The sequence below is a fragment of the Poecilia reticulata genome, chromosome 21 (genome assembly GCF_904066995.2).
Source record: "Poecilia reticulata chromosome 21, P_reticulata-male-v2, whole genome shotgun sequence".
Lineage (NCBI taxonomy): Eukaryota > Metazoa > Chordata > Actinopteri > Cyprinodontiformes > Poeciliidae > Poecilia > Poecilia reticulata.
Window position 1 is genome coordinate 5,869,061 of NC_088850.1, and position 27,458 is coordinate 5,896,518.

Sequence of the window (27,458 nt, forward strand, 5' to 3'; positions counted from 1 at the left end):
CATTGATTTCAAAGGCACAAGAAAGAAACAAAAAAAAAACACGTTAGGGGGCTGCAAACTAAAATCTTTCATTAACTCATACAATTTTACTGCATTTAAATTATGCATCTTTTTTAGACAACTCCTAAAAAAGGAGAGTTTATTTTTAAGAGCATTGATTGAGAGGGAGAATTTTGCATAACGACATTTATGGATATAATATTTTGTTGCAATAATCAGAACATTGACTAAAAATTCCAGATTTTTATCTTTAATGAATAAGCCGAATTGAATGTTTTGTAAGGAAACAAAATCCAAATTTATTGTCTTAGAAGACAGAAAGTTACGAAGTTGATCCCATAAGTTTAATACTTCTTTACATTCATAAAACAAATGTTCAGACTGATAACGTTCTTCCAGACTAAATCCCCCTCTGGCCATATGAGTGAATCCCACTTTCAATTCTGGGAAAGTTATCAAGATGACTATCAAGATCTGGTTTTGCAGAACTTACACTTGCACTGTCTTATCTTCGCGGTGGGATTCTTTGAGCGATTGAGTCGTCCCGTTTTTCCGATACACATCTTGCTTTTATCTGTTCAGGTTGTTTCTTTAAGACACTTTTAGTATCAACAGAGAAACCGCTGAAAGATGCATGTCAAAGCAGTGATGTGTTGAAGATCTTAACCACAGAAACCTCCAACTATCTTGTTCTCTTAGATGTTTATCTCTGATTCACATTTAGAGCTACACATCTTTTCAAGCTGTATAGTTGATTAAAAATGAGTTATAAGAAGGGAGTTTATTTGTTAAAATTGTTGTATTAAATGTCACTTAATGGTAATTTTCACCACTTTTATATTTAGCTACTGAAAAAGAGTTACCATTGAATAATACACATAAGTCTTCAAAGGTTGTCCAATTTGGACTTTCACGTAAGAGAGAAGAATTCAGGTCTTTTGTTTGTCCTTTAAAATACATTTTAAGATGGAGGTATAAGTGGCTAGAGACAGATTTTTTTTGTATTTAAAAGGCATTTATCGTATCGTTTATCATTGATCTCGATAAGAATTCTGATTTATCGTTGCCATAATTCCTCATTTAAAAAAAACAACTAATCCGTCCGTATTGTTAGTTGTACTATTGTTTTCCCACTGTTTATTCAACGACAGTATCAATAAATATTGATAAATGCAGTCATTGTGATCAGTATAGTGATAAAAATCACATTAACTTTTGTGACTGGCGTCTTAAAGAAGCGTATAATGGGAATATTTTTCACCAGCAGTATTTGTGTTTGTGGGGCTGTGACAGCCATAAAAACGCAAGTAATAGTTTTTATTGTAATTTTTATCGTTATGACGATAGTACCTGAAAATATCGTGATAAAAGTTTAAATCCAAATCGCCCACCTCTAACACATAGAGTTCTGTCTTTTAGAAAAACAGAATATTCAGTGTTTGAAAACAATATAGAGACTTTCTGTAAATTATAAATAATTATAGGGTACACAGACATTTTGGGCATCAAACACATTTTATTTGAACTTATGCAGTTTATTTCAACACAGTTAGTGCACATGCAATGTTTAAATTATCACTGTATGTTTGTACCAAGTTTTTTATTTTATTTTTTTGTTTTTTATTTGAAATGAAAATATTTCAACATTTAGGTAATAAATTAACAAACATAAGCATTACCAGAAACACCGCCCACAATGTGTATACACTTTCAACAAAGCATAAAAATTACAGAAATTAATAAATCAGCAATGTTTTGTATTTATAGCTTTTTTTATGAAAATGTTTTTTTTTTTTAAAAACACAAATTCAGTGAGACACCAGAAAAATGAGAAAAAAATAAAAATAAAATCACATTTGACCCATGTTTACAATAAGAAAAAAATCCAAACAGGTCTTTCACTTAAAGGTATTGTGTGTAGGATTTTTCACTGAACATTATTTTACCAAACAGATTAACAAGTGCTACAACATGAAGTCACAATGAGCCACTTTAGAGTCGTTTTCTGGAAATTTGGCTTCCAGACAGCAAGAAAAGAGGCAAACATGACCAACTTTGCACACTTCGTCCAACAATCAAAGTGCATTTTTCAGGATTCCATTGTTTTGTCTAATGACCAGAGGTAATTAACCACTGCTCAGGCCTGAACAGTGGCTTTATTTAAGACCAACACATATTCTCTTAGAGGATACTACACATAGCACCTTTAACATTTTTCCACCTCAAAACATGAGAAACACAGTAAGAAGTTGTGAAGAAAATGCACAAATCCGTAACAAAAGTAAACTAAAACGCATCACAGATAAAGAAGCAAACAGAGCATGTACATTTATAAAATTCCTTTATTGATGATTTTATTTTGTGACCACTGAGAACCACTGAGTGTCGACTCGTTATAGGTGTGCTGGAGAATTAAGATGCAAAATAATGCCTTAAAAAACAAAAAAGGAAAACTTCAGTTGTGGGCCTGAGAGATGGAGGTAGAAATGCAGGGAAAGTGGCTAAAATCCAGCTCATACATGATTTATTTAGTATTAAGTACTGTATGTTTCTGTAGAGTAAATATGGCTTTCCTCTCTCTAAGCTGTCCAAAGTGCATTTAATGCCGTCATTAAGTAGGAAACTTAGGCGTCTGAAGGTGATAGATGTCTTTAGGAAGTAGATTTATTTGTTTTCTTGCCAAATGAGTCAACTATGTTCTTTATGCTGCACAAAAAACTGGGCAAATTTACAAGCATTCCCAAATTTATGTGATTAGTTTACCTCTGGTAAACTAAACTAGCAAAGAAAAAAAAGTAAATAAATTAAAATTACCCCTCAAAAGTTGCCAATTTTAGACAAATTTTGTGATTTTTTGACAGCTGACAACATTTTCTTTGAAAATCAGCAAATGGTTTAAATTTTTTTGGTATTTATTATGTTTTAAGATTTACTTAAAGTCTAACTACCCCTCAAATCAATGTTTTTTTTAACCGATAAACTGCCTACGTAGGCGGTTTAAAGTTCTATCTTTATATTTCTTTGCAAATGTTGACATTTTGTGTAAATTTGTTTAGTTTGTGTTACTTCGCCTGTAACCATGTCAGTTGTAATCTGGCCATTGCTTTCCTTTGCTCTTCCAGTCTTGCTTAATGAACCAAAGCGTAATTTTTTTACTGCTATTGTTGCACTAAAAACGGTGAAAATTTACAACCATTTCCAAATTTTACGTGAATAGTTTACATCCAGTAAAATGTACCAGAAGGGAAAATAGTAAACATATAAATAAATAAAATACTCCCCAAAATTCAGTTGGACTGATTTATTCAATTTTTGACAAAAACTAGTTGTTGTTTTTTTTTTACACTTTTAACCTCCAAATCACTTTTTGATAAATTGCCTAAATTGATTATTTAGTGTTCTATTGTTATATTTCTGTGCAAATGTAGACATTTTGCCTAAAACCATCTCAGTGCGCCTTTGCCATTGCTTTTCTACGCCGTTACACTCGTGGCGTAGCGAAGTGTAGCGAAGAACAACGGGCTAATTTTTACCTGCTGCTGCTCAGATCCATTATATCCATTATTATACAAAAAAACAGCGTGAAAATTTCCACACACATTAATTTTAGGTAGTTAGTTTACATCTGATAAACTGTTCCAGCAAAGACAGAAGTGCAAAAAAAAAAAACCTAGAAAAGTTTTCAGTTGGACCAGTTTAGTGAATATTTAACAAACCGACGATGCATTGGTTTTCATTAAATTGAAAGGAAAAATATGCTTTACACTTTTTTTTGTATTTATCATTTTTACAACTCCACTTTTTTTAAAAATAGCTTTCATTTCCACTTGTTCTGCAAAACTATAATCCTGAAAAACAGCCAAACATTTGGCTCAGAAGCATAACTGCGTTCTTGGTGAATCAGGCTCAACCAGGCGAACCTGAAGTGCCACCATTATGCTCAAACGCCTTTCTTGAAATCTCATTCTTGCCAACAATTGACTCTCAGTTACATAACCTTCACGCTTTGCAGATGCTTTGTCCTTTGATGATTGGATTATTTTTTAAGCCGTCAGTAAATCCGAACGCAGCTTTAAATCAACTTGAGTTCTGGACATTATTTGCTGTATATCTATTTATAATCTGAACATATACGTTTTTAAAAGATGCACAAACTCGTCTTTTGGCTGTTCTGTTCTGAAAAGAAAGTTCACAAAATGCAAGCAAATTGTGCTTACAAGATTTTCTATTAATATTTAAAAGTTGTTTATCTTTTTCTACTGACTTTAGCTGGTGTTTAGCTCTCACAGCATTAAAAACACATCCATAAAAAAATGTCAACTTTGTCCACATTTGATAGGCACATTTAGTTACAGACTGGCCTTTAAATGGATTTTATATGACTAGATTCTCAACGTTAAACCAAAAGTAAACTTGCACTTTGAGGTGAATACTATTAAAATGTTTTTCTTCTAATGGTTTATGGCTCTAGCTTTTTTTATTTATCGATTTTAATACGCTGCATAATTTTTCTAAAGTACATTTTAGGTGAGATAAATATTGCTGGTTATAATGTGAAGTGAAGTAAAATTCACAGCTGCCTTACGATTGTGACATCTTTGAACAGGTCGTGTTGTGGATTCTGATTGTGAAGTTTCCACAACATGTATCAGAAAGTTTGACTTATTAGGTGATCTGGCTTAAGAGTTTTAATTTTAAAGTTAGAGAATATGAACAAACAAGTCATCAATTAAGAAAATTAATGCAAAAATAATATCGTGATGGAAGCTCAGCGACTCAACATACGGCTTTCAACGTAAATCCACATATTTGCACAGTTTGGGAAGAAAATAAATCACTAAATGGTGTTAGAAACTAATCAAACGTATAATCATTATTGAGAAATAAGTAAGATTTCAGGGCGGAGAAGCACTGCTATGTCTGTTAAGGCTGAACAGACTAGAATCTGAAAAAAGACATGATGCAAAGAAGACATTTTGAAATCTGATGTACCATATTTGTAGTCCACTGGTCCTACAAATCAGAAACGCTTCTCTGTTGGCTTACAACTTGAGAGTGGACCAACTAAAACTAAAACCGCTAAGGCTCCATTCACAACACAGGTCTTGTCCACAAGTAGCCAGATATCTGGAAAAATGAATACATTTTTGTATGTTTTAGCCTTTCATCCAATCAAAAACTCTGTTTAATATCACTAAAAACAGTTTATAAAAAAACTCAGACCAAGGTGGAGATTTGAGAAAACTCCGTATTCGTGCTTGCATGAGATTTATGGTCATGGACGTTGCAGTCTGCAAAAATAATGTGCCAATATATCTACATACTTACTTTGACATGACTCCCAAACAACGTTGTGTTATGTTTTATTAACTTTATATTCTAATACACTAGTTAAAAGTATCTATCTGTCCACACAAATTGTTTTGAAGCAATCCGATTGGTTGATGTAGGTTTTAGCTTTGCGCTACACTGCCCCCTATAGGTTTGGCAGATTTAAAGTAACACTGAATCACATATTTGTGTGGGTTCATGTGGATGAAAACCCTTTCTGAAACTGATTCTGTTTGTACGTGGCAGAGATATTTGTTTTTACAAAGACCTGGCTACGTGTGTACAAGGCATTATCCGGGGTGAAGAACACACACCTCCAAATTACACATAGGTTGATGGGAGACGAGAAGAGTTGCGAATCATTTGCTTGCAGTTAAAAAGTAAAATCTATTCGTTGTAATCGCCAGTGTGAAGAGGATGAGAAAAAGTGCAAGCAGCTACCTGTGAGTCTGTTGTAACCTTTGTATGATAACCGCATCACAGCTTCTAAATAACAGTCAGCATTCAGAGTTATTGTGTGATCTGCTCAGAATGATTGAGAAAGAAAACAGGTTTTGAGCACGAAATCCTGATTGGCAGTGTCGCTTTTGCTCGTCCAGAATATCAATCTACCTGCATCAATGCTGATAAGCCAACGATCCTTACGGTGTTTGCTCCTCCTCTTTGGATCTGAAACTGATGGTGGATGGTGGAGGTGCGGAAATTATTCGTAAACGCAGCGGACGCGCAACCTGACTGCAGCAAGAGCCGGACAGCCTTTAAACTCACTGGTTTCCATGGTTACCTGCATTTATCTTGCTGTTTTAACGTTAGCTAGCATGTTGTCAGCGCACTACAAAGTTTTGCTACCAAATTGACATTAGCGAATGAGATGCGTCTTAAGGAGCCATAAGCTCCTTAATGCAGGTGAGCCGATAAATGGCGAGAGAAAACGGCACAAACGTCGGACATTACGATGACTACCACTGGTTTTAGCTGTTACGTTGTCAATATAAGTGCTAAATCTTAAATGTACGCCTGATATATGAAAGAAAAGAGGGACGCAGTGCTTTGCTACTAACTATCAACACTACAACAACTAGATAACAATGTTAGGAAAAGTTTTAATCCCGAAAAAATGAGCGAAGGAGAGGGAAGTAGTTCAGTTATGCTAGCTTGACTTTGACTATCTTAACATGTGGATGTGACGTAGGACATCTGTGCGTTTCGGCTCAGTCACAAAATAAAATAAGTGACCTAAACACTAGCTCTGACATATCACAATAGAAACATAAAACTGCAACAGACTGATGTGAAATATTTGAGTGTTTTTTGGTGTTAAATTCTGAAACGTAAGGTGGCGTTGTTGTCGGTTGCTACGGCGAGAAATTAAAAGTGGTTCTGAGTTGTTCAACGGTTTTTCTGCATTATTTTTCCTTTTGCTGTGGCTCACTGCACCATGTTAATATCTACATCTCCAGATTTCATTTTGTTCTACCGCACCAACAATGGCATGTAAAAGAATCGATTTTTCGCCGTTTAGCATTGATGTAAACATGCAAGGGGAAGTTAAGCACGCCGTTAAATTACATCGCAGTACAGATATGATCCGAATGCTGGAAGCAAAGTGATGAGATGACCAGGAAAGCAGCGGTAAAAAGCCAAAGCGGTTTTAATCCTGTGTAAAAGGGGTTTAAACTTTATTTTTAAGTTGGGTTTAGTGGTCTACTTTTTTAATTAAGTGTGGACTCAGTTACCCTTTTATGTAAATAAAGAGAAGTTTGTGCTGCATCAGCTGTTGCTAAAAAGCTGGAAACTCAACAAACAAAACTGAAAAATATTTTTAAAAAACTACAAATGTTGAATTAAAATCAACATTAGACTTAAGCTAATGTTGTTATATCTTGTTTTTGTGTACAACTTCCTAGGAACACAATCACCAAATAAATTAGTGCTATTAACGTTGCACTTCACACAGCCTTATATCTCCAAAAGGCATTCTTGTTGCACCGCATTTAACAACATGTCAGTTACTTGATTTTGCCTTTTTCCTCGTTTCGAGACGCGTTATCTGCTCTACACCAACATCACTGTGTTGCACAAACACTATGGCCGTCGTCTCAGATCTTGCATATTATTTTAACACTTGCGTGTGTGGGAGTTATTTTGTTTTTACACATGAAATAATTAATGAAGTACCAGCCCTTCTTTAATGAAAATACAGAGGACAGTCGGTTGTCTTCGGATACACAAGCTGGAAGTGATTCTGAAATGGGATGCTTCAGGATTATAAATAATGACATGCTGGTCATTGTCACATTCAAAGGTTTGTTAAAAGTATAAGGTTGAAATAGTTGGACCTGAGATTTAGCAATTTGCTGATGTTCAGAGATTAGCTGTGTATTCATGAGAGTTTGAGGTTTTTCTTGTAACTTGTGAGTAGAAATAATGTTCTTTTTTGGAAATGCTATTTAATGTCTTCCTAAAGTTACTATGTAAAAGAAAAACGCTCCATTCTTCCCACTAATCACCTACAAAGGTTTAAAACAAAGATGCTAAGAGTGGATTTGAGTGTAAATGAGCCTAATTTTATTAGAGCTTAAACTGTGTGTCATCAGCAAAGAAGGAAAGAAAAATACATTACATATATAGCCTTTATTTTATTCAAAAAGTTCTGCTGTACATAATTTTCTAGCATGATTGTGCTTCCGTACCCTCAGAGTAAAGTTGGGTGTGATATCCCTGTGTGATCGAGGGTTGATTAGATCTCGACTGGCACTAATTTCAAGGTCAATAAAAGATTTTTCAGCATCGGGTGGTAGAACAGCTATTGCTTAAAGGACGGGGATCGAAGGAATTACATATGGCTTGCCTGAACGCCTCGGTGTTTTTGCATAACTGGGTGATTCTCTGCTGTCTGGTTCAGATTCAGGGTGAATGCCGAGTAAATGTGGGTTAAATTCATAGTTAAAATGTTGCTTTTTAGGTACTTATAAATGGGAAAGTTTCTAAATGGTGAGTCTTTGCATTATTGAGATGTTTAACTGCCTTCTACTGTAGGCATGGGCCGGTTATTGTTACCGTAATCCAAGGTTACAACATTTATTCAGCAGAGGTTGAGCTAATGCAGCACTTCCCCTCCCCTACATGTTGCTAAAACACTAACAGTGAGCTTGACTTTCCTTCACACGCAGCAAAGGTAAATGTGGAAATATTTCCAGTCGTGAAAAATGAACAGTTATGTTTATTTTATGTATCAAAATCAACATCATCACTGTATTCAGTGTGGTTTGAGAAGTTGTAATAGCCGTTGGCGTTTTTCAGTCTCAGATAGAAGCAGTAAGATTTCTTTACACATTTTGCTTTCAGTTTTGGCGAAAATACCATAAAACTGGTGGGAATCTCAAACCAGCCCATGCCCAACTTACAAAGGTGTTTAAAGTAGGCCTGTTGCAATAAATCAGTTAATCACAAGACACATTAAAATGAGGTCAATAATTTCCATTTTTATGGTTTATTGATCTTTCTTTTGACCAAATATTGGATGACAAAAGTATCGAGTCTGGTCTCAACTAATCCTTTTGTTGAAAAACAAGAGACTTTATAATTGATGTTATTTGGTATTTCAGTTTACTTATTTTGGGTATTTAAAATATCTTCCATTTCTGGCGTTAGATGTTCATAAAAAATTAAAGCTCAATATTTGCCATTTTATTACTTGAAAATGGTCTCAAAAAACAATATTATCGTTTATCGCAATAACTTGTGGGGCGATTTATCGTCCAGCAAAATTTGTTATTGTGACAGGCCTAATTAAAATACCTAAAAAATGGCTACAATGATGTAAAATAGAAAACATCCAAGAGCGCCAGAGCCTTCCTTTAATTGTGCAGGCAAATATGACGAGTGATATGAAGCCATTAACAAGAGATGGCACATGAAAAATAAATAATTAGCATATAAAAAAATCGATTTAAGAGAAGATGCACCAGCGCCAAACTGGTTCTTCACAGGAGAATTATTAAAATGCATAAAAAATAATTTAAAAAAAAGAAGTGATGAGGACAAAACAAGGAGCCCACCCTGCTTTGTGTACCAATAAGCAGAAAAGGCAACACAGGATGATGAGCAGTGAGGGAGCAGAGGGTGTGCCGGACCAGTGTGTTTGACTTTAATATGCAGTAAATGATAGAAATAGTGGCTAACTAACGTTAGTTACACATTGGTGGATATCTTGTACTTGGGAGACATGTTATTATGGAACCAGATGAAACTAAAAATGAGGCCCAGGGATTTGGGTATACGTTCGTCATAGGCAAACGTCATGGCCTCGTGCAGCGGGACTTTGACGACCTCGATGAGTTCCCCCTCGCGCGGGTCGCCTCCGCCGGCGCTCACGCAGTTGTCGTCGGAAACCTCGGCGTAAAACATGGTCTGCTTCGAACCTATTACACCCACGCTTGATCTGCAGAGGACAAAACAAACTTGAAAATCAGTAGTTTGGAAAAACCCTTGAACTTTCCCACATTTCCTCAGAAACTTAACGTGAATGAATGCTTTTCTACTTATTTTTTTTTCTTGGTCCTAAAACATAAAAGAAATTAAATTAGCAAAGCAAACATTAGCAAGAAGCAGAAGGTGCTTAGAAGTGAATGAAAGTAAACTTGTTTTTTGCTTGTTAATATGGAAAATGCTTTAAAAAACAGCCGCCATTTTAAAACACGGTGGTGGCAGCATCATGTATTCTACTGTTTAGCTTGTCTGCAAAACAATAAGCTAAAATTTGCATGTATGCATGCGTTAAGCTAGTGCCAAGACATGCCCCAGTTTTCAGAATTTTATTTTAAAATTTGACAATTAAAAAAAAAAAATTTCTATTTAAATTTTATTTTTTTTTTAAGTATTGTTTATTTTAAAAAAATAATAAAATGATGTCTGGTTATGTCTGAGCTGCTCCATTTTTATGAAAAAAAAACAACCTATGCTCCAATTTTCTTTCAATTTAATAATTAAGCTTGTTGCAATAAGCAATAAATCGCATGATAAATTAAAATGATCTTAAAATGTGTGATTGTTTTTCTCTCTACCAAAAACCAGATGACATAAAACTTCGGTATCCATTTTATTTGCTTAATTTTGGAAATATAAAGTCTTCCAGTTCAAACGATAAATATGCATTAGAAATGAAAGATGGTTGATCTTTGAAAAGGCTCTCAAAACAACAATATTGTTACCATCACAACAAATCCATTTAAGTCAAATATAACAATGAATTCTTTTCCAAGGAACTGTGGAGTAAAATCCCATTAAGTTTTGTTTGGAGTTTTCCATTTCCTGAGCCGTGTTGCGTTTTTGTGCATGTTTGCCAAATGGAAAGAAGAAAAGAAAAAAAAAGACCCTTATGGGCTTCATGCGGGTTAAGATGACACCATCCTACACAATGGAAGCCGCCCGCACATAACAATGGACCCAGACGACACCAGCTGAGCTGCAGGAGGTTTTCAAGTCAAATCAAAAACATATTTTCGTTAGCGTTCAGTCACGCCTGTCCAGGTTTTACTGTCGGATGTGGGGCTGCTCACATCCTGGCAGCGCCGGGCAGCCAACATGTTGACAGTGATGAATGGTTTCCCCTGAAGTTTCCCTCCAACTCACTCACACTGCTTATTATTTTAAGAAGCTCCAGCAGTTATTAGTTGGGTTTCATTTCAGAGGTTCCCCTAACAACAGCTAGCGTTAATATTTTATCTCGTTACACTGCTACTTCCTCCCGTTTTACACTTCCCTCAGATTAGGGGAAAAAAATTATTCCAAATACTAAAACAGTTTCTTACACCAAGAATAAAATCACCAAGTATTAAAAATAAAATGCTTCATTTCTCATCTATTTTTGCACATTGAAATCATATTTTAAACATATTGAATTTTAAGCTACAAAATGAACTAAATTGTTTATTTAGAAGAATTTTTTCTTTCATGTATATTTTTTTACTAGCTTAAATGTGACCCATGATGCTTTTTTGAATATGTTAGGCCAGCTCAGTGGGCGATAAAAACATTTTCATTACCTTTTTAGCACCAAATCATACGTGCTGGAGCTCAGCCTGGGTTGCTAGGTAACGAGCTGGACTTCACTGGGGTTGCTAGGTAACGGGCTGGGCTTCACCGGGGTTGCTAGGTAACGGCGCAGTGCCAGCTGATGAAACATTAATTTACTGCCAAAAACAGGCTAGATGTTTTTAATTTTTGATGCTGTTTTTAGAAGCAGTAAAAACCAAAATAAATGTACAAAAACGTGAATTATGCATAATAAAACCTCTTTAGATAGAAACTAGAGAAATGTTTTATTTGATTAGTTGTTAGCACAATCGATAAGATGACTCGTCTACTAACATAATCGTTTACAACAGATCTAATGATAGCCGATATATATTGGTTAAATATTGTTTAACATCTTCCTGTATAATCTGAGACTCTTGCAGCACCTGAACAATAGTCCAGCTGTTATTTAAAGTCTATAACTCTTTGCCTAGTTCAGTTGTTGTTACCATTCTTTCTTATTTCCACACAGAAGAATGGAAAATCTATTTTTACTGCGTATAAAACCGTTTTTCCTTACACCAGGAAGCGACTCCTCAGCCGTGAACAGGAGGAATTGTTTTCCACTTTATTCATACGGCCTCCAACTTCTGGGTTGCATTTGTTAGGCTTGTCACCGTCTTTCACTCCGACGCGTCTCTGATGGCCAGCAGATTTACGGGAGGAGCTCGGAGGAAGCAGCAGCTGATTCCAAACCCTCATTTCTGAGGAAACGTCTAAAGCGGCGCTAACCTGAACGAAGTAATCCTCTTCAGCTTGGAGGCTGGTATATCGTAGCCACACTCCTCCAGCACTTCCTGCCGGGCGATCTCCTCCAGCGACAGGTCCGGTTTGTCCACCAGGCCGGCGCAGAGCTCGTAGGTGACCCCCGCCGAGGCCGGGGGCCACGGGGACGAAGGAGAGCTCTCCTCGGCCGGGGCCGACTGGCCCTCTTGAGATTCGGAGGCGTCGCCCTCTTCGGTCTTCTCGGCGCCCTGAGAAGTCTTCGTCTTGGCCTTTTCCCACTCACACATGTAAACGGCTGCAGGTGCGAGACAGCAGGAGATTGATGGATATGAATTCATCAAACTGTTATATTTAAGGTTAAAAATGCAACCGTGCTCTGGGTTGTGGTTTTTATCTAAACGAGATTAAAAGAGGGGATAAATCACGGCCCAGACTTCCCTGAATTTAAAGCTTGCAGCGATTTCTGATAAAGAAGCCGATTAAACATGTTGTTGTTTTAAAAGTGAAAGTGCACACCGGATGCTCAAAAGTCCAAATTCAGATCAGTGACAAAAATAAATAAAAGGTACCTGGACGGAACTGCTTGACGAGGACAAAACAGTGTGAGGTGGTGTTGAAGAGCAGCACAGATACGCTGAAAAATACAGGAAAAGTCACCATATAACACGCCGACATTTCAGAAGCATGGATTCATCATAAAATCTGAAAGCATTTTATGTTGTAACAAATGAAAGGCATCCCTTCACAAACAGCTCAGCAATTTCAAGTTTTTTCTTTGCAGTTTTTAGCGTTTTAATGTTATTTAGAGAAAAGTTTCCCTCATATTTTGTATTTTCTTGTTGAATCTATTTGTTTGCATCTTTTTCCGCGTTGGAAGCTCAAATCTTTGCAGCTGTAAGTCAGACTGAGGAGTTTTGTTCTTTTCAGGAAAACGATTTTCAGCCTTATAGTTGCAGTGATAATCTCACTGCATGCTGCCCAGATTTCAGGCTTGATTTTATCACCTTACTTTCTTTTCTTTAAGCAAATTGCAGCCATTACAACTTCCTTTTATCATTTAAATTTTAACATCAGGGGTGCCCAGTAAGTAATAACTTGTTTTATTAATATTGTTGAATTTTTTCTAGTTCCACTAGCAGATTATTTCACTTCTAATAATTTTTTCCCCATGTTATAAGCTAAATTATTTATTTAAAACAAGCTCCTATTTCTGCCTGAATGAGTTAGTTTTGACCGATTTCAAGTGCACCAATATATTTGCATTATAAAATAAACCAAAATGTAAGATTTAGTGTTTTCCAGTGTGACATTTCATCCCAGAACTGGTATTTAAAATTAAACAATTTGTATAAAACACTGCTCAGACAACAAACTTTATAAACGTCTTCATTAAGCTCCATCAGATGACAAAGGTTTCCAAATTTATCTTCATATTGGAGTTTTCCTGTTCTAAACTCCTAAAAATAAAAGCGATACTAAAATAAATGTCATTAGCCGGACTAACAATACTAAAATAAGAATCGGAATCCGGAGAGCAGCAGGTCACATCGCTGGGATTTCAACTCGTCGCAACCAGGATATGGACATAAAACTAGAGCGAGGGTCAACGGTCACTGCCGTGTCTGTCTGTCCGTCTGTCCGTGTGTGTGTGTGTGTTGGTGAAAACCTGAAGCCGAGGGTCGGCGTTGGGAAAGCGGATGCGTCTGAGGCGGCAGGAAACCCTGCCCCGTCTTTCCCATGCTCAAAGGGAAACCAGGAGATTGCTGTGAAAAGTTTCTAACAACAACAACTCCTGAGACGATGATGAACTTCTGTTTGCATTTTTAAATTTCAGATGATGAAAAACGCGTTTTGCGCTCTCTGCTCGCCAAAAAAATACCTCATGTCAGCTAAATGTTTATCAACGGGACAGATGGGTCTGCAGTTTGTGACACTGCGGTGGATAAGACAACAAAAAACCGAGTGGGGGATTGCTGTGACTGAATAGACACTCAGTCAGGAGATGATCTGCATTTTTATCTAAACTAACTGAAACATGTGGAGACGCGTTTTAAACGCCCCAAAACAGACATGGAGAGTAGCAGGTAATACCTGAACTATCAAGCCGTTTGTTTGCATCATGTTTGTCGCTTCACTGCAAAAACACAAAATCTAACCAAATATCTGCATCTAGTTTCTACTGGAAATATTTTAGTTCACTTCATATAAGACAAAACTAACATATAAGCACATTTTTAGCAAGACAAAAAAACTTGTTTTAAGTCAATAATTTCTTTATATTGTTGAAAAAGTACCAGATTATTTCACTTAATACATTTTTACTGTACTATAAGTGAAATAATCTGCCAGTGGAACTAAACCTGGGTTGCTAGGCGACGGGCTGGGCTTGGCTGGCGTTGCTAGGTAACGGCACCAGTAGAACTCAAACTTTTTCATCAATATTATGGAATTATTGAAGTAAAACAAGCTCCTATTTCTTCAATTCAAATAAATTCAAATTCAAAAATACTTATTAATCCCAAACGAAAATTAAATCATAATAATTTTCTTGCTGAATATCTACTTTTAAGTTGGTACACTTGAAATTAAACAAAACTAAGATATGAGCACTAGACACAATATTCCGGTTTGGCCTGGACAGTTTTTACAGAATAGAAAAGGAAAACTTTGTCTCTGCTGATAATTGTGAAGCTTTTGATCCTTTTTAAAAGGGTTTCACACCAGCAGCTTCACTTCCTTTCTCAATCACTTCTTTCCTCTCTGCCACCTCGCTGAAAGCGCAGAAACAAAAACAACCTTTTCCACTTTGCTGGTTTCCCAGAAGAACATGAGAGAGCTGCGCTTGTGACCAACGTTTGACGCTCGCTGATTGGAAGCAGAAAGAGAAACCCTTTAAACGAACTTCCAAAAACACAACATATTGGAAAAATGTTTTATATATATATATATTTTTTTTAATTAATTGTAAACACAAATGTCAGTACATTTTCTTGGTATTTTTTTATTTTGTTTTACTGACATCATTGTGTTGCTTTTTCCTGAAGCTGATCAGAAATTTCAGGCCAGTTTCAGTTCAAACAGCAGCCCGACGCACCACTCAGATCCCAGTTTCAGTGTTTCTCCTTGACCGAATAAAGGGCAACACTGATGGTTGCCACGGTGACGCTCTACCCCCCGACTGGGCCGGGATTGGATTTCTCAGATCAATATTTCCTCATTGATCTAATCGATTAGTCAAATATAGACACTGACAGACAGATGGACCATCTAGTCGCTTTGAAGTCTTTGTAGCTCAAATTCAGACTTTTTATAAACGGGAGGTGCCGTCGCATAACTTATACATTTTAACTTTAATTAGTTATTGATTAACTTTGGGCTCTGATGTCGTCTCCAATATTTCCAAAGACTTTCTGCTTCAGCTTAAACGTGATTTAGGCAAATTTAATGCTTAATTTGGCCTAAACAAAGCACAGCTCTCGTACTTAATAGGATCTCAGCAAACAATTTGTTCAACTTAAAAAGAGAAACCTTTTACGATAAAAAAAAAAAATGCATTTTTGTGAATCTCTTCAATATCAGAAGGAGAACACGGGTCCATGTTTGTTTTACTTATTAAGGCAAAACATGGAATAAAGAAACCAGAGTCGATTCCAGGACGTGGAGAGTTTTTGATAAATTTCCATTTTGCAAATTTATCTAACTTATCCTGCAAAGATCTTCACTTTGCAAGCTAAAACATTTCCAATGTTCCCTGCATCACGAGGTGACTTACTTTAAATGTCACATGCGTCACCTAAAGGTCAGTACAAGGACTGCAAGTAAATAATACTATAGTGTCTTCACTTCTTCTAAAGCTTCACATATTGGATTAAATGACACAAAATGCTGAAAAGGAAACTATTTTTGAAACCTTTATCTGCATAAACAGGACTTTTATAATGAAAGTACACAAACAGGGAGCAATAGTTGTAATCAACATCTTCTTAAATAACAACCTAACATCACAATTTTAAAAAAATACATGAAATAATGATTATGATATTTTTTTAATTAAAAAAAACACAAAGGTGTTGCTTGTGTTCTGGCTGCTCTGGAAAACTAATTAGAATAAAGTCAAAATTTAAAGAAGTTGTAATTTGATTGCAGGGGAACTAAAACATCTAAAACTGGGATGTCCAAATTGTGGCTCGGGGGCCATTTGTGGTCCTTGGATTAATTTTGTGCGGCCCTCGTCTGCAATACAATAATGGCACAAATTTGGCACTCCAACACTTTATTGTAATTATTTTAGGATGAGATTTTCTGTTGCATGTTTATATGTTCTTAAGTACAACACAAATAATTTTTTTATATTACGTTTTTACTCAAAAACAGACTTTGGCACACCATCCATGACATTTGGCTGAAGAAAAGTCTTAATAAAAACATCTTATAGAGACGTAAGAAATGGAAATTAAAAATCCCAAAAAGGTAAATCACTGGAAATATTTAGGAAAACGTAAAATAGACAGAAATCATTTCTAATGGAAGAAAAAAAAAAGTTACATTTTGGCCTCTGAATACTTTCAGTTTGGGGATTTCTACAAAATTTAAATATGCATCTTTTAAATGCTTCTTCCTTTGAAAAAGACAATTCAGCACCGCAAACATAAATCCAACTCAATTCAACAAAAACCCAGAAACAATCCCAGGTTCCTTTCCCTGTAACAACCCGGCAGGATTTCCTCTTAGTGAATAGCTACCTGTCGCCAGGGGAAATCTTTTGTTAGAAACACAGGTTGGACGTTTACCGCCTTTCTCTCAGGGGTGCCGTTTCTTTAACAACAATCTCTGTTTGGGGTCAGTAGTGCAGGAAAGAGGCTAGAAATGACCCGAGAGTGACCTCAGGGCATCACTGTGGCTTTGGCACCCAAGTGTCAGATTTTTATTACAGTTTACAGTTTTATTGTCATTTTATTCCATGTAAAAAACACAAAAAAGCAGGTGCAACTTCCCCTGAAAACAGCCATCTTTAACTCAACCACTCAGCCATAAAGGAATAAAAATACCAGATTTATTAAAGTTGCATTTCAGAGAGAATCTGGATTTTATAATGTTTTGTTTAATAAATTGTGTAGCAGAAAAACTTTCTAAAATTAATCTAAACTAACAGGTATGTTTATTTCCAGATCACAGAGAGCTATATGGGGTTCCCAAAGTGAAGGCCGGGGGGCCGTTTATGGCCCTGGCAGTGATTTGGCGCGGTCCACCAACTGCAATTCAAATATGATACAAATGTATAATTTGGGTAAATTCATATCTGACGTGACTTTCTTATAACGGAAAGTGTTCATAATTTGATAACTAAGCTTTTATAATAAGAAGAACCAAGTTCATCCAAAGACTTTTCCTAAAAAAAGCAACGTCGCTGCACACAAATCAGCTTTTATCTAAACTTGGCTAAATACAGCAAACGTTTTGAAAGAAAATGAACAAGATCCTTTCGTTTAATACAAAAACGTGCAAAATCTTGTTTAAATTTTGGATTTGGAATAAATAACACCCGTTTCCTAAAAAAAAAATTAATTTGCTTGATTTAATTTTGCTTTTGTACATTTTTAGCCTGCAAGTAGTTTTGACTATTATTTTGATAAAAAGTTTGAACACCCCTGGTTTACAGTGAAGAGCTTCTTTTAATTAATGTTTCTTAATTAAAATAACAATCATGTTTTAGAGCTTTACAAGCACCGACAGCAAAGTTTTCAGCTCAATATTTAAATGGGACTCCATGTTAGGCTCAAACATGGCCGACTCATTTCCATCTTTGCGAACCGAAGCGGCGTTGATCATTCGACAGGAGAAAATTCAGATTTTACCTGTCGTGACTCTGCATAAAGTCCCAGGATTTCTTTGTGCCATTCTGTGAAGAAGAAGAAGAAGAAAGAAAAAAACACAAGAATTAAAGTTCATGAAGCAAAATAAAAGATTCCTGAAATCAGCTCTTCATGGTCTTTTCTGCTTGTTTTATTGTTTGTAGTGAGTAACAGGATAGCTGTGGAAAAAGGAAGACTTGATGTTCAGATTGAGGTTAATTTCATTTTTCTGAGCATAAATTAGAAATTCCTTGGAAAGTGAAACTTTTCATGTCTGGAAGTGGCAGCGACAAATTCCTCATGACTGCAACGTGACGCGTCTGATAGCAGCGACGGAAACATCAGCTTCTGCAATGTTTTAATAGTTTACGGTCACATCATCATCATCATCATCATCATTAAGATGGTGCCTGACCTTAAAACTAAATATAAATGAGAGAAAAACTATTTTATAAAACTATTATAGTTGTTTATATTTATAATTTGTCACTTTAACCACAAATTCAAGCAGCTCATCAATTAATACTATCTGTAAATATATATCTATAAAATAGAATCAGACAGTATCCACTTTTTGATACCATTAAAGCTCATTATACTTAGTAACACTGGGGTTTATGGTATTACAATCTGCTTAGATATTTAGAATATGGGCTTTTACTAGTCCACATACTAAACTCCCATTTATAAATATGTCTTAAGGCAAAAAAACAACAACATTAAAATTATTAGTTTTTGTTTTCAAAAACAAAAAGATTCCAAAAAACGTAAAATTCTGCAGTTTAACTTTGAGCAGTCCAGGTAATCCAGATTTTAAACTAGAGAGGAAATAATTCATTAAAAGAGTCACAAAAAAACAGAAACAGCCATTTAGTTTAGCAAATGTAGGACACTAACCTAATCCCAATGTTAGCAGCTATTGGTACTAACAGTTCTAACTTGTTAGCATTGTTAAAAGCTATCGTTAGCATTTTTAGCAGCATCATTAGCAGCTATAATTAGCATTGTTAGCAGCTATAATTAGCATTGTTAGCAGCAATAATTAGCATTGTTAGCAGTTATAATTAGCGTCGTTAGCAGCTATAATTAGCATTGTTAGCAGCTATAGTTATCATCGTGAGCAGCTATAGTTAGCATCGTTAGCAGACATTGTTGTTTTTCCATGTAAAACAAGGCATACTGCTACACAGCAGGCGTCAACAGGAAGTACTTTCTTGAATGTAACATATTTAATTTACCTACATGCGTCTTACATCTGAGGTTTTTAGTGATACAATTTAAAGCAACTGTGCTGCTATTTTTGGATTTCTTCAACACATTCAACATCAGACTGAAGGTGTTTGTACAATCTGTCACCTACACCATGAATATTTAATATTAAAGAATATCATGAATTTATTTTCAGATTTAAAAAAACAAACGTGAAAAAAAAGACCTTTGCATTTGAAAATGCAATTAGCATAAACCACACAGAGTTTAGCTTTAAATATATGATGCATTAATAACCCTGTAGCTCCTGTAAATTCAACACTAATTTAGCCGATGTTGCTCTTTCCACATTGCATGCCATCATAAAAAGGGTAAGTTAGCCTACATTTTCAATGCCTAAGGAAATATGACCTTGATTCATATTTAGGCTACACCTCCTCTCCTCCCACAAGCTCAGTGAGACGCAGCAAAGAACGTTTTACCAGAGCAACACGAGACCTGGTGTGAGGCTGTGGTTCAGCGACACCTGAGAAAACGGCGAGCTGAACGAGGCCAGAGTCGGATTTCTGCAGAGAATCAGGCTTCAAGGCTTCCAACAATGACTAAATCACATGAAGAAGACGATGCAGGACAAGCAGAGATGGCAGTGAACGCTCACTCCCAGAAATTAATCCAAGGACAAGACTGAAGCCTTAGCAGAACTACCGACTCTACCAACGTAATTACAATCCTAAAAATCCTGTCAAGTCCATAAGATGGTCCAATTCCTGCAGAGGACGTGAAGCCAAACCTCAGAAACCCAACATCCGAATGGCTCTGGACCAAAACCATCAAGCATTTCAATGCATGAGTAACATGAGGTACATTGATACCAATAGAAGGAGTTTCATCCATCAAGCAAAAAACAAACAAACACCAATTTAATGGCATTTTTAGAGATGTTTGGGGATCAGGAGTCAAATCATTTACTTTCCCAGCATTTACTTAATTCAAATATGCTCAAGCTAATTTCACTTTTTTGTTTAAAAAAAAAAGGTTTTAGTTGTAAACTACATTTTTAACACAAAAATCATGACAACTTGACCAAAACTGCCAAGATATTAAATATTGACAAATACACTTGCTACAAATTCCAGGTCTTCATTGTCCTAAATATATTTGTTTTATAACTCAGACTGCAGCTGAAAAAAGTCCAACACAAACGAGTCGGAACCGAACCAAGTCAAGTTGATTAGTCAAGAAAATGTGATGAAAAATTACCAGAAATAGAAATTCAACTTGAATGGATCAAATCGTTGTTTATACTGTTAAAAAAATCAGTTTTCAATCAAATCCAAACACTTATTTTTATCAGGTTTGTCAGTTTTGGTCTGCAGGAAATTTAAGCTTTATTTATTTTATGTTTTATTAAAATGGCTTTCTACTAATGAAAACATTATAATAAATGATATTTACCTGATCTTTGTAAAACCCCAGAGCCTTGATAGCGTTTACTCAAATATAAAAATAGCATAGCTTACATTTTTAAATGTTATTTTACTGCATATAACAGTGATTTTTACAAAAGTAACAGATGGGAATTTGATATCTGCGACTTTTTATTCTTAAACAACAAAAAATACAGAAGTAGACTAGGGATTAAGCGCTTAATTGCATTAATGATGTTTAATTGATTATTGAAATAATCATCAAATAATTTAGTAATTGATTAATTGTTAAATGGAGTATAAAGACTCAAATAAATGCTATTTGCTGGAAGAACATTCTAAGAGCAGAAATTAAGCCAAAACTGTGCAAAACACATGTATATAAATTTTGAATTTAAGATCAAAAAGAAACATTTGTCTGTAATTAGGTTCTAAACAAAAGTTATCAAGTAGTTTTAGCTTTACCTGGTTCAAATTCTGTAAAATAAGAAAAAATCTTCTACTAAGCACCTTTTGTTAGCCAATTATTAATCAATTAATCCAAAAAATAACCAACATATCAGTCTTACACTGTATTGTTGTCAATTTAAGCAGAAATATCTCTTTGCGTGTTGCTGTTAGAAGAATGTTTCAGTTAATGGAATTTATAAAAGGAACTGAATTACTTGCATTTTAATGCATTTCTAATATTGCATAAAAAGGTTTAAGCGGTTAAATTAAAAAATCTGCAGAATGTGTCCATTTGTTTTCCCAATTAGTCGTCAAAATAAAACTGGTGGAACATTCTCGTTACTCGAATGATCATAACTCCTGCTCACATTTCTCAGTGTTAGTTAAATTAGCCGTTTGTGTCAAACGCACAGAACAAAGATGGGAGTTTCGTTTCTCAGGATTTCAAGACGTGAAGTCGACGGGATTGTAGAAATGTCTGACCAAATAATATCAATCAGATATATTCAGGTTTGATCAGAATAAATCTAATAAATGTGACTACATGTCTATTCCCACGCAGGGTGCGAGGTGAAACCAGCCCATTTCCTCTCTTCTTTCTCTGGTTTGCAGAGCACACAGATGGTGGGGTTTCCCTCATTACTTGGGCCACTTGCTGAGAGAGGAAGGGCGGGAAGAGCGCAAACGGCCCGGGGGAGACCGAGAGCCGCGGCCGACATGGATTACGACAGAGAGATTAGCCAGTGGGGAGAGACGGAGGGAGAGGAGGCAGGATACATGGAAATAATGCGGCCTCTGAAAGGCACCTGTGAGAACGGCCACTACAGGGAGGGATGCACAGGCTTGATCTTTAGGTAGTTAAAGTTTAATTACCGTCTCTTAAACTCACACACACACACACACACCTGACAGCTGTGGCAGAGAAAAACCTCGACTGCTGTCCTCGAATACAACAGCACTTTAAATTTCTCCCCTCGTGTTTTAGCTTCAGTCTCATAAAATGCTGCCGTAGATGTATTTAAAAAAAGAAAAAGAAAAAAGAGGAGCAAGTTTCTGCCAAAAAATCTCAGAGATTATAGATTTCAGATGTCAAAACTTTGACGTCTGAGAAATTTCAATTTCAATCAGATTTTTTGATTTCAGCAGAATCTTGACATTTCAAACTTGGAAATTAAAATAAAAAAAATTCTGTAAATTTCTGATTAACCTCAAAATTTCTGAGTTTTTTCCTTGAATTTGTTTTACTTCTCAAGGTCAGGCATGTCCTTGCTTTTGTATAAAATTTCTTAGATTAATGTAAAATTTTCAGATTTTTTTCTTCTTTTTTTTTTTGCAAAATTTCAAACTTTTTAAACTTTTTCAAAAAATTTTACTTTGCATGATCAGAAATTTCCTTGTTTTTTTCTATGAAATTTCTGGGATTATTCTGAAAAATTTCAGATTTTTTTTTTTTCTAGTAAATTTTTAACTTTTGAAACTGAAATATTTTACGTTTTTTTTCCTGCAGAAAATTTCTGAGATTAATCTCAAAAGATTTTTCTAGCAACTTTTTTTTTTACTTCTCAAGCTCAGAAATGTCCTTGTTTTATTTAGAAAACTTATGAGCTTTTTGGTGAAAATGACCTTTTTTAATCACAATAGCCCTGATATACACTGTCATATTTATCACAGAATAGATTTATTACTAAATCCGTCTCGCATAAACATCTACTTGTATGAATATATCACTTTAGTAAAAAATTGATCACATGTTCTCTGAAAAAATAAACACTATACCAGTTTAGTTTTGTGCAGAACCTGTGCGTAGACAAACAGTTCCAGATGAATCACCGAAATCATTATGATGAATAAACTGAGGGCAATTATGCGGCTCTAAGTAGCAACTTGTGATTCTGCGACAGTGCTGGTAAGACGGATAAGAGGGGTTTCCCGGAGTCAACGAGGGACAATCACCTGCTTTGTAGAGGGAGATGAGACAAAACACCTCTAGACATCAATGAATCAGAGAGCCTCTTGCACAAACCATTACCCACTTCCACAGTTTGCGTGGAAGCGGGAGCAGATTTGGTCACCGGCTCAGCTGCAGATGTACAGGCGACGAGCATAAAAAGATTGTGGAGGACACACTCTGTAAAGGAGGCAGAAAAGTCTCTGAACAGCTCTTCCTGAGCTCCAATGGGAAAACAATGAAGATGAAACGTTGGTAAGAACAAGAGACCCAGCATCATCTCTCTCTGTTATGCAACTGCTGCCTTCTCATCATATTCAAACCCTTATATCCTGTTTTAGCTTATCAAACTAAATATCTCCTCAAAAACCCTTTACTTTGTGCATCAATGACACAAAAAGACTTAAATCATCCCTGCTGAAGGCCACCAACTTAAACTCAAACTCCTGTTCCATGAATGTAGGAAGAAGGTAAAGCTCCTCCAGAGACTTTTAGATCCAGGCTAATGAACTTTTGGTTTTTCCCCACAATGACGTCATCAATCCTTCCAAAAACATGAAAGTTGAGATAGAAATAAAAACAAACAAACACCGGATGTTGGCTCAAAATTGGTTTTAAAACAGCGCTCATTTCAGAAAACTTGCTAAGCCTGGTGGTTGGGTTTAGCAAGTCAAACATCTACCCTGTCATGTTTTTGAGTTAAAAAAGGTTTAAAGTTGGCAGGAATTTTGAAAATATCACTAGGTAGATGTGTGTTAATGGAAGACATTACTAACAATGCCTAAATGACAATTATAAAATCTTAAAAAATGCAATTGTGAAACCAACCATTTCACCAAAAAGACTCTAAAAACCGATCTTTGCCGTCTCTGTTCCTGGTGTATTAAAAAAAACTTATAGAGAATAAACAAACGATGCTTAGCCTGGTGGTGGCGCAGGTAAAGCCTGGTGGCCCGCCAGGCTTATAATACACCCTGCATTTGTTCTGCTTCATTAACCCATTTCACAAAGGGGGGAGAAGCCTTTCGCAGGCTGAAAAGTTCAGAGGTGAATTAGTAATTCAAATTAATAATCTTGGTTTAATTTATTTGACGGAGGTTCAACCTCTAAGATGGAGAACCCAGTTTTAACATCGGTTGTGTAGCTTCATCATGAAGAAAAATATAAACGATAAGTAAAAACTTTAATTAGAGATGCTAAGTTTTCTGTCGAAGGTTGACAACAACCAACTGGTGGTCAGCTGAACATCAACCAGGGCCGGTCCAAACCTTTTTGGGGCCCTAAGGTGGGGCAGACCAACATGTCAGGATTTATCATTCCTAAGCTACTCACCTACCATCATTAGCATCATTTGTAATTAGCATGCATTATGCCAGTGAAATTATGGATATTGATTTTAATCTTACAGGAGTAACAAAAGTAAAACAAAATCATTTAGATTTTGAAATGCAATCGTTTAATTTCATTTTAACAATTTGAAAGTAACATTAGCTGATGACACTAAATTTATCTTATGTTTCCCCAACGATGGCAGCAGCCATCAACAGCAACAGATGAATCATTATTATTTATCAAAACAATATAGAAATTGTTTTCCCATGTATAGTAGCACTGAGTTTGTAATATTCAATGTTATTTAAAATGTATGTATATTTGTCTATCATGCTAGTTTGGTGCTCTTGGGGGCCCCCTGGTGGCATGGAGGCCCTGCCCTCAACCACTCACTCGAGGAAGATTTTCCTCAGTAGACTTTTTGTTGATGGGGTGAACACATTAAATAAATTAGGCTTTCAGATGGTCACCTCCAAATTAGATCCAATCGACTTGGTTTTTATGTGTGTAACCAGCCAAACACCAAATACAAGGACAATCCTGTTTCACTTTGGGCGCATGTTCCACATGAACATTTCAAAAAGCCACAAGTTGGACTGCAGAGCTCAGCAAGTACAATTAGCCATCATTACTAACTACTTTAGTGTTACTTCATTTATCCACGCATGCAAAGCAAAAGCAGGGTTTCCCCCAGTGTATCATAAGCCTGGCGGGCCACCAGGCTTAGCATTACTTATTTATTTAAGTCTTTTTTAAATGTTTGCATTTTTTAAGACTTCATAATTGGTGTTCAGGCGTAAATCTTCCAATCTCTGAATAAGACATGATCATCAAGTGATATTTTCCAAGTTTCCTGTCAACTTTAAACATTTTTAACTCAAAAACACGACGGGCCGCTGGATGAATGACTGCGCTAGCATCCAACCACTGGGCTTAGCAAGTTTTATGGGGGAAACCCTGCAAAACTTTAGCATTCCTTCAGCCAGCTGACTGGCAGTAAGCAGCAACAGGATGGGAATGACCAAAACTAAATTTTTCTATGCTTTACTTATTTGGGAATTTGAAAACTTATTTTTAACCCTAAAGCCTTAATATACCTTGATGTGGACTCTCATCAATTCTTGTCCACAACTCAATACCAAGATTTTTAGAAATTAGAAATCCCCTGAGCTCAAAAGCAGAAAATTAGCTAACTTAATTTGTGACTTAAAAATAGATTTATCCTGGACAGCAGCCTGTGTTTGTGTTTGTCTACTTCTCGCTTTGTTTGAGACCATACGGACACACAGACTTGAACTTGGCTTTCTTTCAGGGGGAGCATTCATTATTATACTGTACTCTACTGTAATCCAGTGGCATTAAACTAACACAACAGACTTCATTGATGCTTTATTATACATAAAGAGGGTAAAAACAAAAGCCAGGCGATCTGTAAACACCCAAAATACATGATAATCAAGTGAAAAAACGTGGAAAATATTTGAGTTTTCAAAAACAAGACTGAGTTAGTTTGACATCTGAGTTCAACAAGTCTAACCTGCGTCAGAAAACACATTTAACGCATTAAAAACAGCATCTGCTGTCGCGTCAAACTGCAAAAACACTGAATTCAGCCAACTAATGTATAATGTAAAGCATGCGCTGACGTTAACGTGATGCCTGGAAATTAAACAGCCCTCTGTGAGCTACCGTTAGCAATTAGCCTGTTAGCTTAACAGTCGCCAGTTTAAATCAAACAAACAAAAGGTGACAACTGAATCAACGCGAGTGCAACACTGAGCAAAAGAGGTTGGATTTTCCCGGCCTTTTAATTTAATTTAATGAGAATGAGCAGAGATGCCAAAGCTCGGGCTTTTAGCCTTCCTCGTCTTAGCTTTGCTGTAGCTGCTAAATGAATGGGGGGTTGGGCTAGCCTCTAGCCTCCAGCATCCTCCATCCTCCAACAAGACAACAGATAACTCACCTGATTGTAGAGCACCCGGAACGGCTTCAGGTATTCGGACTCTGTGCACGGAACGACTTCAACGTTATTAATCTCTTCCATAATGTACAGCTGGAGCAGGATTTGGGGGTTTACCGAAGCCGTCTCTGCACACTGACAGTGAAGGAATGCCTACGGAATCCGGGAAAGGACACACGAGCTCTGATTCGAGTAATCTAATTAAATCAAGTCAATTAGTTTGTCCTTGGATTATTGTTGATAGTGTGGAAAGCGAGACAGTGTTTAATCAGTTTTAGAGGTTATTAAGAAGAGAAAAACAAACAAAAAAAACAATCGATCAAAATGTGTGAATTAAGCGGAATAATGTGAAGCACATAATTTAATCCAGCTTTCAGCAATTTGGTGGTTCAGTTGTTTAATTTAGAACTGTTTGCCTGATAGCAGCATTTCTAATAAATAAATAAATAAATATTCTCCAACAGCACCTTTATCTCATATTTGTGGGTAAAACTCCACATCCAAAAGTTTTCTTCATTTTCTACATTAATTGAAAAATCCCAGATTTTTGTACAGAGACATAATTCAGTTTGCACTAAACGTTCTTTGTCTTTGTATATAAAATGTCTGTATGGAAGCCTTGGTGCCTTGCAACGAGAAGGTCATGAGTTCGAATCCCAGCCAGGAGTCTTTCTGCTCTCCCTGTGCTTCCACTGGTTCTCTCTTGGTACTCCAGTTTCCTCCCACAGTTAAAAAAAAAAAAACACAACAGCTTCATTAATTAGTCTATTCAAAATACTCTTAGGTGTGTGTGTATTGTTGTTTGTTTCTATAATACAAGTACTTTGGTCCTGGTTGTTATCACACAGCTTTTCCTTTTTTTTCAGTAAATATTGATATCACTTTCCTCGTTTTTGTAACTTTGTGGTTAGATTAAAAACATTTTCAAATCTTGTGAAGATCTGATTATTTTTTAAATAAAACCTTATATATACAGCATGCTGTCTTTATTAGCATAGCTAATAATATCCATCCGTAAGTGTTACTAATATTGTCTGCAAAGGAAATATCTGTAATTATGCTTGAGAAAAGGGCATGCCACTTAATTTGCAAACAACATGTCTTGTTTACGAAAAAAAGAAAAGAAAAAATGAAACTTGTGCATT

At 35.9% G+C, this 27,458-nt stretch overlaps 1 protein-coding gene across 1 annotated transcript; it reads right to left on the bottom strand.

The window, feature by feature from the left end:
* Positions 1-1,496: 1,496 nt before the first annotated feature.
* nudt14 (nudix (nucleoside diphosphate linked moiety X)-type motif 14) lies at positions 1,497-26,494 on the bottom strand. The gene is made up of 5 exons (XM_008397328.3): positions 26,317-26,494; positions 17,991-18,034; positions 12,705-12,769; positions 12,142-12,430; positions 1,497-9,775 (listed from the first exon to the last, which is right to left on the bottom strand). The coding sequence occupies exons 1-5, from the start codon at positions 26,395-26,397 to the stop codon at positions 9,526-9,528; spliced, it is 729 nt and encodes a 242-aa protein (XP_008395550.1). The 5' UTR covers positions 26,398-26,494; the 3' UTR covers positions 1,497-9,525.
* Positions 26,495-27,458: the final 964 nt, after the last annotated feature.